The sequence below is a fragment of the Dicentrarchus labrax genome, unplaced genomic scaffold, assembly GCF_905237075.1.
Source record: "Dicentrarchus labrax unplaced genomic scaffold, dlabrax2021, whole genome shotgun sequence".
Classification (NCBI taxonomy): domain Eukaryota; kingdom Metazoa; phylum Chordata; class Actinopteri; family Moronidae; genus Dicentrarchus; species Dicentrarchus labrax.
The window spans coordinates 23,894,858-23,910,253 of record NW_026136703.1 but is presented as its reverse complement, the minus strand read 5'-3'; the positions used below and the strand labels follow the sequence as shown (position 1 = coordinate 23,910,253).

General features: G+C 40.2%; 1 protein-coding gene across 6 annotated transcripts in view; it reads right to left on the bottom strand.

Moving 5' to 3' along the window:
• The window catches only part of klc1a (kinesin light chain 1a), a 52,014-nt gene extending 37,487 nt beyond the window's left edge, over positions 1–14,527 (bottom strand). For 4 of the 6 annotated variants that reach the window (XM_051385188.1, XM_051385211.1, XM_051385203.1 and 1 more), the window contains exons 1-4: positions 14,061–14,527; positions 5,062–5,329; positions 3,174–3,404; positions 1,953–2,031 (exon numbers count right to left, since the gene is read on the bottom strand). In XM_051385188.1, coding sequence (XP_051241148.1) covers positions 1,953–2,031; positions 3,174–3,404; positions 5,062–5,328 — 577 coding nt within the window. In that variant the 5' untranslated portion in view covers position 5,329; positions 14,061–14,527. Of the gene's footprint in view, positions 1–1,952; positions 2,032–3,173; positions 3,405–5,061; positions 5,330–13,071; positions 13,168–13,441; positions 13,562–14,060 lie in introns of all 6 variants that reach the window. The other 2 variants (XM_051385195.1, XM_051385228.1) reach the window with 2 other exon arrangements.
• Positions 14,528–15,396: the final 869 nt, after the last annotated feature.

Sequence of the window (15,396 nt, the reverse complement as noted above, 5' to 3'; positions counted from 1 at the left end):
ACTCTTAAATGCTGGCTGGAGCTCATACTGTTCAGTTAAAAAAAGTGTGTATCATACTCTTTATAATACAAGTTTAAACATTCATTAAACTTTCATTAAATGTGTTCTGCAAGATAAATGTCCATTGTGACCAAACCTCCAGCTGGTAGGTTAAATTAAACAGTTTAACAAAGAGGACTGGAGCGAGCACAGAGCTGCAGTCTGGCTCAGACAGTGATCTGCAGCAGTTGGAGTGTGAACAAGTCTGCTGTCCATTTTGTCAGCAATTTAAACTGGCAGACAAACTGGTGCCAGGAGCCAAATGGGAATCACCTTGGTGCAAAAAAGGGTTTATAACAATATATATCAATGCCAAGTTTGGGGACAAACTGTTTGCTGTTTTTTGTAGGGGACCAGAATCTTGTACGTCAAACTCAAAGCTTTGGTATATTGCTTTAACTTCAATAATGAAGTGTTTGTAATTGGTTTCATGAAGACAAACAGGTGGAAGAACTATATACTTTCAATTTCAAATGTTTAGATTTTAAGCATTTCATTTACCCTCAAAGCCACAAGATCAGTTCATAGCAACATACTGTGGTTTTTTTTGCCAGACATTATTTCACCTGACTACAGCCACACAACCAGAACACACTTTGGAAATCCTGGAACTATATAACACCAATCTGGTTGGGAGGTTTTCTCCCCATTTGGCCTCCCTCCAGGCTAAACTAGGTCCTGACTAATGGGTCTTTACAGCCAACACAGCTTTACTGTCTAGGCTACAGAGCTATTGAAAGACAACCCCATCAAACACTGAGGGAAAGGGTGGACGTGAAGAATGGGAGCGAAGAAAAATTTGGGTGTGCATGTGTGAGAGACTGGTAGAGAGAGAGAGAGACACAGGGAAAGTGTAAGGAAAGAGAGATGAAGAAACAAAGATTTATGATGCTTAAGGAAAGTGCAGAAAAGGGAAATACTCACCACCATATATTATGTGATATGTTCTGACTGTCGACATCCACTGACTAGACTTTGGCATATTACATGTTGGTAAAAAGATTGAAGTTTTGTTCCCAAAGGGGGAATCAGTTCTACAGTCGTGACATTTTACTACCACCATCAAAGAAAAAAAAAATCTAATTTATAACAAAAACCTGCACGTCATTAGTCACAGCCTTTAACAGCCAAGTATTAATGTTATAGAAGCTCACATTACCCACGTATTTCAACTATTCCATGATACATTTTAGGTAACTAGCTTTCAGAACATACAAAAAGGCCGATGTTAAAATTTGAAAACTGGTTTGATATTATAACTAATACCGGACCAGAACGGTAAAACCAAATTTTACCACTATGATTGCGAGAAGAAGACAATGACAGCCATGAATGAGAGTGGAGCTGCAAGTTTCCCACAACACCTTACTGCTAAATGTTTCACAATAAAAGCCTTGTGAAGAAATTAAGGTTTTCTGTCCACACTCCATTGTTTGTATTAACATTGTAATGCAGACCAAACAGGAGCTGATCAAAACAAAGGCTCGTATTCCTTCGACATTACTGACTGTACTAGTTGGCAAAGATGCGCTTGACTACACACCTCGTCTGCTCAGCTATGGTGCGTACTCTGCTAGAGGGCGGACATCACTGAAAGCTGCTTTATATCTCTTTTAATTGTTCAGTTTACACAAAATCAAACTGGTTTACACTCATACACCAAACCGTCAAAACCTGAAACCGACCCAACCCAAATATACAACACTACAAATATCCTTTTCATAAATAATCTCTCGATGATCTTTGCTTTATTTTACTCCTGATGTGGCTCACAGACCTGCCTCATGCCTGTGGCCACGTGATGAGAGCAGCCCTACAATTACATTTTTGTCCCAATGCCAGGAACTACTTTTCATATTTGGATCCAGGTCTGAAAATGTGTAGAGGGAAGAAGAGGAAAGTGGGACACTTACTGCCGGGGGGTTGGTCGTCCTGGTCATCTGGGAAGAGATCATCCAGAGTCTCTTTACTAGAGTCAGAGTCCTTCTCCTCCTGAGAAGGGAGTGAGGGAGAGGAGGAGAGGAGGAGGAAAAGGGGTTACAGTCAGAGGACTATAAATGTACTTACTACAGACTACTTATTTCTCTGCTGAGGCAGTTGTTCTCTAGGCTGGGTGTGTTAAAATACTTGAGATTGTTTATATTGATAACTCATAATCGACTGCTGCTGATAAGGAGTTCAGGGAAGTGACTTAAAAAGCACAAAATGGAAGGAGTCAGTGGGAGAGAAGGTACAGCAGGGAATAAAAACTCCTTGAAAGTAATGGGAGCTAAATGCTGAATCATTCCTGATAATCCTGGAGAGACAAAACAAACCCAACTTGTTTAAAAGCAGAACATCTACTGTTTAGTGCCGAGACATGAGAGCTTGTTCAGAATCCTGACATAAATCAAATAACTCGAACTGAAAAACAGATTCTTGCCTGATGAAGTCAAGCTGAAGTCAGAACAAATTAAACACTTTTTTGTTTGACTTATGCGAAGTCCGGGAATTTTTCCTTTGTTATCATTTTTGCCATTTTCTCAAGAACTGCTGCACTTTCTTAAATGACACAGAATCTGGAAAATGTATCCCATGTTCTCCAACATTATGTGTAGCTTTATTATAATGCTGACTTTACTGTGAAGTCTTTGTGCGGATATGTGTTCTCTGAGTTCCTTATGGTTTGCAAATGTGACCGAAACAAAGATGACACCCGCTGATTTTACCAATGATCTGTGCCTTGTTTTGGTTATTCTCATCAGTAGTGTCAGCTAATTGGAAATAATAACTTCCAGGCTTTAAACACAGACACATGACCACTGAATTTGGTGCATTCTTGCCACGAGTGTTGGGTATTTCCATCTGTTCTCTCTGGTTCGTCACCATTTATTATGCTGTCTGCCAAAAACAAGTACTCAAGTTTCAAATATTGGATAGGCTGAATGGAATCACTGTGATTAAATTAGAGTTGATCTGTCACTAGGTCAGTATCCACACTGATACGGATCCACAGTATCAGATCAATGTATCTCTACCCTTTCACTAGAGTTTCTTTGTTTTGGAATCCTGCTTCAGATATAAGATGTCTGATCACACATAATAAAACATAAGGGGGCTTGATAACGCGCTCTGAAGAAGACCTGAGGACTCACAGATGGGGACAAGTCCTCGTCGTACTTCTTCAGCTGGTTCATGAACTCCAGGTGCTTCTTCTCCTCCTCCAGCTGGGCCACGCTTTGCTCGCTCTTCTGCAGTTTCTGCTGCGTCCCTGCCAGCTCGTCCCTCAGCCACTGGTTCTCCTGGCAGAGCCGGCGTACCTGAGCCCGTAGCTTCTGCTTCTCCGACTCCACCGAGCTCAGGTGGCTCGACAGCGCCATCATCACCTGGACAAAGAGGATCATTTTGGATGTTTGAGTTTCGTTTTTAGGTTTAAGAATACTTCAGAACAATATTTATACTACTTTCTAGCCATTTACTGATGACAACAACCATAGGCTGCCAAAAACTTTCGATTTCTGTCATATTCAAGTATCATGATACCAAAATATATAATGGAAACGTACTGGCTGTACTTTTAACAGAAGGAGCAACTTATTCCAACATTTTAGGTCCAATAGTGACGGATTCATTCAACTGCCAGGGATAGGAGTACACTCCCCACCAGAACTAAAAATGTGTACACTAATGTTACTGTGAGGCACTTTGGGTAAAAGCATCCACCTAATAGCATACACTCTAAGGTGAAAGGCTGGGAGGGGTGTAATTAGAGAAGGGGTTTGAGGCATAGAGACATTCGGGTTGTTACAGCAGGAAGATTATGCAGAAAAATATGAATCATGCTGTACTTTGCAACAACTGCGAGCTGCCCAAAAAGCCGAAGGTGGATATTATCATTATTATTGGATAGAGTCTGCATGGTGCAGTGTATTGTATATTTAATAGACAAAGCCTGCTGGGAGATGGAGATGAGAGGCTAAAACTTCGACTGACTCATCAGTGACTCATAGGCCAACTGAGCAATGACGTAAAACTTTCAAACTTTCTCTAGAAAATCTGCATTTACATTTTTTTTTTTTGGTGCTGTAAAAGCTTCTCTCTTTAGTTTCTGTTCTCTTTCTTCAGGAGGATTTGGAGAATCTGTGGGGTTTTTCCACTTCAGAAGTGGAACATGTATTAAAAATTATATTAAAAGGCAACGTGGTGTTTGAACTTTAAGAACTCTGCATTGGAATTTGTGTGTGTTGTCGTCTTGGTCTGTTATTATGTACCATCAGTACAACAGCTGATGTGAGGACAGTGACACCGTGGACTGAATGAATTAGCCTTTATGCAACGCTGATGAGCGCGTCTGACGTGAATTTGGGCTAAAAGCAGCTGATACGTCCGTGTGCTGTAAACTGTGAAAAAGGGAGAACTCCAAACAACAACAACAAAAATGTTAACCTTATTTTCTTAAAGTGTACAAATAACCCACCAGTTGAAACCAGAGTTTCCCTCCATGTAATTTTACTGGATGAGCCAGAGAGAGGATTACAGTTAAAAACCACTGTCCGTCTGGCGTGTTGCGCTTGTCTTTGCTAAAAAAATGATTTTTTTCTCAGTTTTATCAAAATATTTACATGCAGCGTTTCAGATAAATTAGAACAAATACCAGTTTGCTGGTACAAACCCTTAGACAAACAAAAGTGGTTGAATCTGTGCTGAAACTCTGAAAACACTGAATCTTACAATCTTCTTCCCTCATATAGTACTTAAAAGTAATGGGACATTACTGTATTACTTATATTTCAAAATATAAGGAGGATGAAAAGAAGTAAGGCAGTATAAGATGTTAGAGGCAGCTGAAGCCAAAGATACTTTGGTTAACTAGTAATACACACATGTAATTACATTAATCCAGATCTTGTTTGTACATGTACGCATGTTTTCTGAATATTGTTTTAAAGTATGTATTAATCACAAAAGAACAAGGCCAATGTTTTAAGCGGATAATGATTCACCAGCAACTTACAGACTCTGGGAAGCTGCGGACAAACGTACCTGTGCCTCGCTCAGCCCGAGCTCCAGCATCTCCAGGGACTTGCGGATCATGTGTGACTTCTCCTCCACCAGGACGCCCTCCTCATCCTGCTTCAGGCAGCGCAGCGTGCCCAGCAGGCCATCCAGGATTGAGTGGTGCTCCTGTTTCAGGGCTTCCAGCCCCTGGATCACCTGCTTGGTCCGAGAGATGATCTCATCCTGGGACAGCTTCTCCCCAGGGTCCTCCTCCTCCTTCACACACACCATGGTGGACATGTCCTCACGCATCCTGCAGATTTAAGATAAATGATATATAGAAATCCCATTTACAGAGGCTTAAAGTTGGTTTAACTAATGCTGTTTTATACAGTATGTCCGCTGAGATCAGAGTGCAAAAACATTGTATAAATGTACATAACTCTGTATAAAATTAATTTGATATGGATGCCCTCATAAAACTACAGTACAAACATCAGCTGAATAAATGTCTTATGACTTCTATGCTCGTTTATTCCTGACAGAAAGATAAGTTACATAAAAAGCAACAAAGGTTTAATTGGGGTTAACGTTTAGAGCTGTAGAAACTATAAAAAGATCAGAGACGGGACCACCAGGAAAAGGGAAAGTCACTTCACGGAGCAACAGATTAGGCTTTACCCGAAACATGAGACATATTGATCGATGTAGAAAAATCATTAACGGGCAAACACGCAACCCTCAGATGTTTCATTCAGACTTGTATCCTTCCGACATTTTCTGGTCTAAGGGCAACTACGCAGCCTTTTACAGCCCCGCCAGCGATTAGTCTCCCTTTACGATCAATACTCTGCTCAGAGTGAGAAACAACATTGGCTTAAACAAAAAAGGTTAGACACACGTGTTTGTGACTGGACGGGTCGAGGGATGTCGATTCTTCCTTCTCCAACTACACTCAAGGTGCCTTTGAGTAAGTCTGAAGCTCTGTAACAGTGCGTGTGAACAGCGGCAGGGTGATGCAGCAGAAAACGCTGGATAAACAAACGTTAAATGTAATGTAGAATTTAAAAAAAAATGCTGCTTGGGGTGCTCTAAAAAACTGAGGCGTCATCACTTAAGATGCTTTAAGAGAGTGACTTTGGTGCAGCTGTGATGAAAGGTATAAACCAAACCACAGACGTCAAACCGCTGACAGTTCAAATCCCGATCTGAGGCCTGCGAGCTGTCTGCGGTTTGCAGATAACGACAGAGACGAGGCGAGGAAAGGAAATGGTAGCAAAACCAGTGCGTCTGTCACCAGTCGTCAGATTTGCTTTATTGTTTAACCACAGTTTTACATCTTTAATGTGAATTTAAATCAGCATTTATTAGCTTCATCTGTGTCCCAGTTAGCCCTGTCATTGAGGGACCATGCACAATACCAGAGCCCTGCAGTGGCTCTCCTACAAGGAACGCAGCCATCACCAGTGTTATTAATTCCACCTGTACTTTTCCTGCTTTCACAAGTCCAAATGTCTGCAGTGAAAAGGGTCTATTGTCCCAGAAATAACTGCAATAAACGATACTATTGCCATTTCAAGACCATTTTAAGCCAGTGACAGAATGATCAGCAAAATAATATCCTCTCAAAGAGCAATGCACTTTTACTTCTTGAGAATATTCAGACATTGGAATTAGAGTGTGAACATAAACACTACCAAAACAATAAATATAATAAAAAGGAATATATTAACAAAAACTTAGACTTAAATAAATGAAACCTTTGCAAAGGGGTAGACTATAGAGTAATTAATTCATTAATAAGCAATTACAAGCACTTTTAAGTCTTCTGAATATGAATCCTCCGCTGCAGTTACAAAATACTGTACACATACATGATTACAATATCTCCAATAATAATAATCATCTTCTTAGTGCTGCCACAAGGCAGTCGTAGCACATACTCAGATCCTGAATCAGTCTCTGTGATTAAAGAGGAAGACTATTAGCAGTAGAAGGTGAAACAGATGCTTTTATTATGCACATATTAGCTCAACAGTGCAGGTTATAATCTGTTCATCTGACACTGACCCCCTCACACACTCCCAATGCAGTTTAGCTCACTCCACCCAGACTTTCTTTGCTTTGTATTCATTACACACAAACGTTAAGAGGATTATGACTGAGCGCTTCAGCAGCACTTGTAGCAAGCTGCCTAATAAATCTCTGCTGCACGGCAAACCGAGACTGCAAACAGTCAACTGAACAATTACAGAAACAACTGGCTGAAGTTGTGCTCGACTGCACGGCTCCGTGAAAAACACAGAAATGAAACAACTCATGGGCGTGACTGCACTAACATTAGTCTTATCCTTCATGGTGCAATGATACAGGGAGATAAAAGCTGCTGTGGTACCAGGTGAAGACAGCAGACTTGTCCTGAACTGCCTCAGATTTTACATTTCAGTTCAAGTCTGGACGTACAAAAAAAAAAAAAAACAATAGCTGAAGGCCGCCCTGAGCAGACGAGGCAGACGGAGGAAGGGCTATAGCCCTGATCTCTCCATGTGACTCAGCAACCAGCCTGCAGCCTATCAGCTGACAGCAGGGCAGGAAGCTGACGCTGGGTGCAGGGGGAGACGGAAAACAGACGCTCCAGGTGAGCTGAGCTCTGCAGCACCAGGGAATTTTCAGAGAAATTAACTTGAAGAAAGAGATAATATTAACCTCAGATTTTGCACTGAAGAGCCAAACTACAAGAATTTCCTGATATTGTTGGCACATTGCCAAAAGGCTGATAAAGAAAGAACATTTAACCCGTTCTTTATGTTTAACTTGTTTCTCAAACAACAAATAATGCAATTCTGTTCTCATGAACAGCTAAAAATAAAAGAATTAGGGCTCCAATAAACAGTTATTTGCATTATATTGTTTTCTGTACTAACTGATTCATAATTCCATCAATAAAATGTCATAAAAATGTACAAAAAAAAGGTCTGAACAACCCAAATATTCAGTTTAATATCAAATGATATTATCTTTATTGTGAGGATTTGATCCTATTTCATCTTCAATGACTAAAATGATTAACTGATTAAGTAGTTTCCAGTTAATTTGATACCCTGGATAATCCTTTCACCACTAAAAAGAATATTTTTTATCTTATATTCTCATTACAAAATAGCTAAAAGTAACTTTATAAAGATACAACAAATTATAACATCTGCTCATCGTAGAAACAAGAGTCATTTTCTGGGAGGAAATTACAACAGCCGCCACCCAAACACTTACATTTCTACATGTAGCCGGTAACCAACCATCATTTAGAGTATTTAATTATGTTGCAGAGAACAGATGGGCTTCTTCAAAAGTGAAAGTGACTGGAGAATTTTGGGAATACCTTACTGATGTTGTGAGTAATCTACCAGTTAATTAGGAAAATGTTTTCCCTTCAAATCCATTCAGCTGTCAGTCCCTTACTGCTGCAAATAAGCTGAAACAACCGATATACAGACCTTATTACACAGCTCACTACGGGGGGAAACACACATATCCTTCAAGATCTAAGTATCAAAATAAAAGTAGTTTGTTGCTGCTTTATACAACACAGAGCAAGGTCACCTTTCAACCACTGGAAACATCCCAAACTGCAAAGAACAAGACAGACAACCATCACCGCAGGCCGTGTAATACAGAAGTGAAAGTGACAGCGTAAGCCTTTCTTCCTGTTCTGATGCAACGTTATTTTATTTCTGGCATCAGATGAATCTCAGAGCACAGAGCCCCACAGGGAAAGACAGAGAGAAAACTATTTCTGATGTTAACTTTTGAAATGTAAATAGCTCGCTTGAAGCCGAGCGCCCCCGGGGGGAGACGCCACAGCTCTTCCTGTAAGCAGGTTAAGGCAGTGATACGAGGAAGATGAGGGAGGCAGAGGAGAAATGTGGTGGCTGGGTAGGGTATGGATGAATGGGGGTGGGTTGTGGTTGGGAACAGTGATGAAGAAGAGGAACAGTAAGTGCTTGCTCCGGGCTTCGTGCGTGAGGAAGGAGCCGGCAGCGGGAAGAGCAGCACTCGAGAGGAACAATCTTAGTCAGCGATGTGTGGGCTGATAGTCATTAGACGATGAGAGCTGTGAATCACAAACACGTGTAAAGAGAGAGAAAGTCTCAAAGACACTCTGAGCCTCTAGATCTATCTGAAATCAAGACAAATTAACCCCTCAGGGACAATACATTAACTCCATTACATACAACATACACATTGTGTGGCTGCTCTCTATCTATGATTCAAATGGTGCAACAGTTGTTCTACCTGTATCCTGTGTATGAAAACATTTTCTATTTGCTGCTCTGCCACTCACACAGTCAGACCAGTTGGTCTGTTATAAATAGCTGTGTATGGTAGCTGACAATACCAGCTATATCTACCACAGCTGAAAGCAAAAAGCACTATTATTTATAACAGTTCACATCCAGAGATATGGAGGAACATTAGCATTCATTTGGAGTTGTTTCTCTCTCTGGCTACCTGACAACTTGAAGTCCAGCATAGCTTGTTTGCACATGAGGTCATGTCAGGAAGTCCTTTTCTACATCGGAAGCACGATCACAAACCGAGAAACCACGAGGAGCTTTTACAGAGCGCCAAAAGTTGTTGCTCGTAAAGGAGGAAAAATGCAAGAAATTGACCCCAAAAAATGCCAGAATAAACATCTTGTGAGTACTTCTGTGGACAGGGCAGCAGCCGAATGTAGCCTATAATAAGTCTATATCAGTGTAAGTGTACACTATATTTAGTTTGGATCACCAAAGTCACACAATAACACAAACTAAACGAGCAACGCCTGTGTTCTGTGAGGTAAAATGACTGTTTTTTATCAAAGGAGTCTGGTGAAGAGAACCATACGGCAGCGTCACATCAACATCGGAAAGTCTTTCACTTCAGTTGATAAATCGCTCCTCATCATAACACGAGAATATTCGGTTTGTACCTTTCTCTCATAATATTGTTTAAACAAGCACAGCACAGACTTTCCTCCATCTCATTCATTCCACTTTTCACTTCCTGCCATCCATCTGAGTTTCACACGTCACTGAAATCACATGAAAACTCTCCTTTTAGCTTTGTTTTGGCTTTTTTTTACTGCTAAATATTCCACTTTCTTCCCCCACCTACTCTCTAACTTTGCCCCTCTAAGATTCGGTAGAGTAAAGTGGATTAAAGCTGCTTTTAAAAAGGCTTTTTTTGTGCTGCTCCTTTTGCATTTTATGGGATCTTCCACATGCTACAGCCTTTGATATTACTACTCCTACATAACATCAGCCTCACTAAACAATCAACACTAGTGGGTCATGTGACGACGTTTAACTATTGGCTTCACAGAGCGAGAAAAGGGTTAAATCAGGCAGTCACGAGACATGGCACTGTACAGCTGAGACACAGGAAACGACAAGTAGGATTGGTATGATAGGACAGATTTGGTCCCGTGTGTCTGGGGGACATCGGGGCCGACCGGAGGAACACTTCTATCTATTCTAATAGTTTTATGTGAATTAATATGCTGCTGTTAAACTATGTTGTCATCTCCTAAACTGAGTCGCAGGCTCACTTCCTCACATGACAAGAGCACCAGTGTTCTTTTTTTTTTATTTCCATGAGTGGGCCCTGGGCGAGAGATTAAATTTATCATCCGAATCACTGAAGTAGTTTTAGGATACACTGATGTACAGAGACAGTAGTGGCAGCGCTCGATGCTGCAGCCCCCCCGAAGGATGAAAGATACAGAGAGAATATACTGGATTCTTTAACAGACAGTGACTTTGATCTATAACTTCGGACTCTCCACAGATTAAGTAAGAGTTCCCCCTGATTTCCATTTTCTGTGTCTCTCTAACAGACATTTCTCATAGCTGCATAGCTGATGGCATCGTTTCACAATGTTCGGCTTACACCAGAGGCATTATGAAAGAGCTGGTTGTTTGATTGGCATATGACAGAGCCTATCTCACCACGGGGGGACATGATGTCTGACTATTTGTTTGACAGAAATTCAAAAATTCAGTTTGAAATAGAAAAAGTTTCACAATCTGGAAGAAGAATAAGAGCTTGCAGGTGAAACCTCAGCAATAACTTGGTCACTCAGGATTGAAACTGACAAAACTAGGACTGGTAAACGTAAGAACAAACATTTCTCTCCTATTCAGGATATTTAATGTGTGTTTAGGTTCAGTGCTTTCATATATAAACTTCCACTAAATGTAAAACTCATCTCTTCATCATTTATGTCCTAGTTGACATTTATTAGGTACACCTAGCTAAAACTAACGGGGCCTAATAAAACCGCTCTGTAATAAATCCCTCGTGAAGGTTATAAAGTTTTTGCCTCAACTGTTTTTAAAAAGGTGGCGGATGTAGTTTGTTGTTATACTGAGAGGTGTTTCTAATGCTTATTTGGTCTATAAAACATCAGAATATAGTGAAAAATGCCATTCATAATTTCCTAAAAACCACAATGTTTTATAAGACCAACCGTCCCACAGTCATTTGACAAGTTAAAAACCAGGAAATGTTTGTCTGTTTTGATTAATAAATGACTAAAGACTATTAAATAATTATCAAAATAGTTGCCGAATCATTTTCTGACCATCAACACATTGACAAAAGTCTAATAATGTCCGCTCTAAACAGCAGCACAAACTAAAGCCTCCTCAAAATGAGCTCAAAGTTGAGTCAACACCTCTCTAATACTGTTAATATAACCTTCATGTGTTGGTTTTATCTCGCTGTACACAATACACTGAACATCTACTGTCCGTACGCTGTGGGTCTGCTACTCGCTGTCCCTTTTATCTTTATTCTAATTTAAACCCAACCAATAAATCCGCCGGGCTGATATCAACTGAGATGAGTTCACTGCAGATATATTGGTGCAGCGTCGATGTCGGCCAATAAATAACAATAAATGGCAAAAGATGTCTACGGTACTTAAGAAACAGCATCCTAATTACAGTTTAAGAAGAATTTAAGGAATCTGTATCAAACACATCTGTTTACATTTTGTGTTTCTTTAGAAAAAAATAAAAAGAATATTGTTTACTACATTTTTAAAACTCTCAAACATTATCATTGGTTTCAGCCTCATGATGCTGATATAGAAAGTACCATGTATAAAACTACAAATCACAACAGTAAAGAGAAAGTGTCGGGTTTTATCAGGCGTCACGTTTTAGTTTCTGCTGCTTTATATGCTTCACCTGCAGCATTACAACAAAATCTGCAGTGACAACACGTAATGACCATTTCCCACCAGCAAAGAAAGAACTATATAAAAAAGGGTCAACACTCAAAACCTCTGGGATCTCTGAGCCAACAACAAGCCGGTCCCTGGAGAGCAGAGGGGTGTTAGCCTGGGGGAGGAGCCCCCGCAGGTTGTCATGAGTACTCCTTTGGGTGGATTAAACATTAAAGACTAGCAGGGTAAACAAAAATTCAGTCAGCGTTCCCACTCGTTCCAAATAGACATTTTTATAGTAGATAGTAGTGTAAACCCAGGTGTGGCCATTGATACTAATGAAGGCGTCGTTCCATTTAGTGTAGCAGAGCATTTCCATATTCATACTCTGTTTGACCTCAAGGAACTTAATTAGTTTCATTAGTAACACCTGTGTTTAACCTACTATTTCATTCATGCTTTAAAAAAAAGGTCTATTAACAACAGTTTTCCTCCAACTGTTAACATTAATTTGGCCACAGCACAGGATAAAATAAAGTTAAACATTTCCAGGACGACATAGATTACTTTCAGGATATTTGGTCATTTTAATCCATTTTTAAGTCAAAATACTGAAGCTGTAATATACGCTGCAATTATTTAACTGCAAGGAGCAGATAAAATGTTTGAATAAACCGCATTATAATGAAGAGCTGCAGAGCTTTAGAGAGGTGATGCTCTACAAATCTTGTTCTCCAGATTTAAGAGGACATGACTGTTTGCTACAGACTCCACTTCATCAGGATTTTAATTGTTTTATCAGTGAAAATGAAAATGAACGAATTGCAATATGATGTTTTTACCATATTGTGCAGCTCCAGTTTCCAGGTGTTCACCATGACTGGTCTCTAAAAGTTCAAGGTTTTCCAGGTTTCCCAGGACGTGTAGGAACCCCCGTCCTGTGATACAGAGCAGACTCATAGACTGAATGTCTGTCTTTAATCTCAACTATTGATCAAATTAAAACAAATATTAAAATCATTCTGCACCAAACAAACGTGTTTTGTTAAACCTGGAGATTTGTAGGTCAGTGCCTCTCTTTAGTCACACATTCACCAATAAAAACACTACAGCTTCTCTAATGAGGATATTCCACTCGTCCACATTGAGATCAACTGTGCAGCCTTTACTGTAGACTCCCAGATTGTGTGTTACATCTTCAGATATATTCACCAGACACCTCTCCAGTCTCCAGCTCCCCCAGCTGTGGGTCCCCACACTGAGCTCCACTGTCTCCTCTGAAGCTGTCAGCTCAACACAGGGCAGCTTTTCACAGCTCTCAGCTCCCCTGCTCTGAATATCAATGAAAGCGAACTCATCACAAGACAAATTCAACATCGAGACTTTCGGTGGGGTTGTTGCTTCCAGCTTTTAATTCATCCCGTGTTCCTGTGTAGTCCCCCCCCCCACCCCCCACACCCCCACCTCCACCTGGCTATCTCACCTAACACATGGATTAACCTGAAGAACCAGTCAGCCATACCTTTTTCACACTGCCAACAACAACAACACCGAGCCTCTCAGTGACAGTTAATGTGCTTACCGCGGCGTCTAATTCCTGCAATCAACGTAAACAACCAGCCACACATCCAAATAAAAAATTAAATTAAATTAAAAAAAAAGGGTAGGCAATGCTTTTAAAACAGGTGTGCGGTCATTATACACCATTAATAACAATAACGCCTGCCGTTTGCCGCAGTGACACAAGAAGAAACACGTTATTTGTTTTAGTAAGTGGTTAATTAACGTTAGCTAATGAGGGCTTCCAGGAAATACCCGGAGCCATTCTTACCGTTCTCCAGGACATCCGTCGCCAATGTAGCTGGTTTTTCCTCTTTTATCTTCTATTTATTTTTAAAAAGATGGAGGTGTCCTTCCTTTCGCCGTCGATACGTATTAAAATATATTAAGTTATTATAATAAAAAACCCAACAGAGTATCCGGTTGTTGCTGTTGAAGCCGACAGCCGTTGGAGCGTCACCGCGTCAACCCGCCGTTAACGATGACCAGCTAGCCACATAGCTAGCCACCTTAGCTTAGCACTAACTGTCAACAACAACAACTAAAAAAAAAAATACCCGCCGACTTTTTTTTTTTTTTTTTTAATCAGAGCCGTGAGAGGAGTAGAAGAGCCGGTCCTCCGCTGCTTCCATGGCAGGAAACAGGTTAACTGTTAGCTGGAGAGCGGCTTCATGAGGGGGGCCGAGGAAGACGGTGACAGCTCCCCCCGGGTCGGCGACTGAGAGTCGGCTGCGCCTGCGCGGTGAGTGGAAATGGCGTTACCCCCCTCCCGAAGCCCCGCCCCCTTTCTCTGCCTCGGTGATGATGTCATCCCTGGGCCGGATTAAAGTGGAGCAGCCAGATTTATTTAATACTCCGAGTAACGACAAGTTACTGATAATGCTGCTTATTTCTGTGGTTTTAGTAGTGTTTTAGTAGTGGATTACTTCATAATAAACCTGTGATTCTAATATCTGCTTTACCTGTAAGCTGTTTACTATTTATTTAGTTTTTTCATCGATGAAATTAAGTTTTTTTTTTAACCATCACTCCCTTACCTCATGTACACATAGAAACCTGCATGTAAATATTTATTCCAGCATCCTTTGAACTCTGCACCATTATCAACTGTCTTATTATATATATATATATATAACTGTAAATAGTAGTTTAGCTTGTTGTCCTGTTTATTTATGTGCAATGTATTTAGCAACTGCCAATACCATCACTCAAACACACCTACCCATGCGATGCATATTGTATATACTGTCATATACGCTGGCTATTAATCAATTACTTATTTGGTCTATAAAAGATCTGAAAATAGTGAAAAATGCCGTTCATAATTTCCTAAAAACCACAATGTTTTATCAGACCAACCGTCCCAAAGTCAAAGCCGTTCAGTTTATAATATCAAACACAAGAAGGCAGGAAAATGATCCCATTTGACAAGTTAAAACCTGGAAATGTCTTTTTTGCTTGATAAATAACTAAGTTAAGACAATTAATCAATAATATGATCATCAACAAATTGATAAGTCTAATCATGTCAGCTCTAAACAATAAATATACATATATATAGATAAAAAAATAATACCTCACCATTTATTATTTTAATTACTATATAT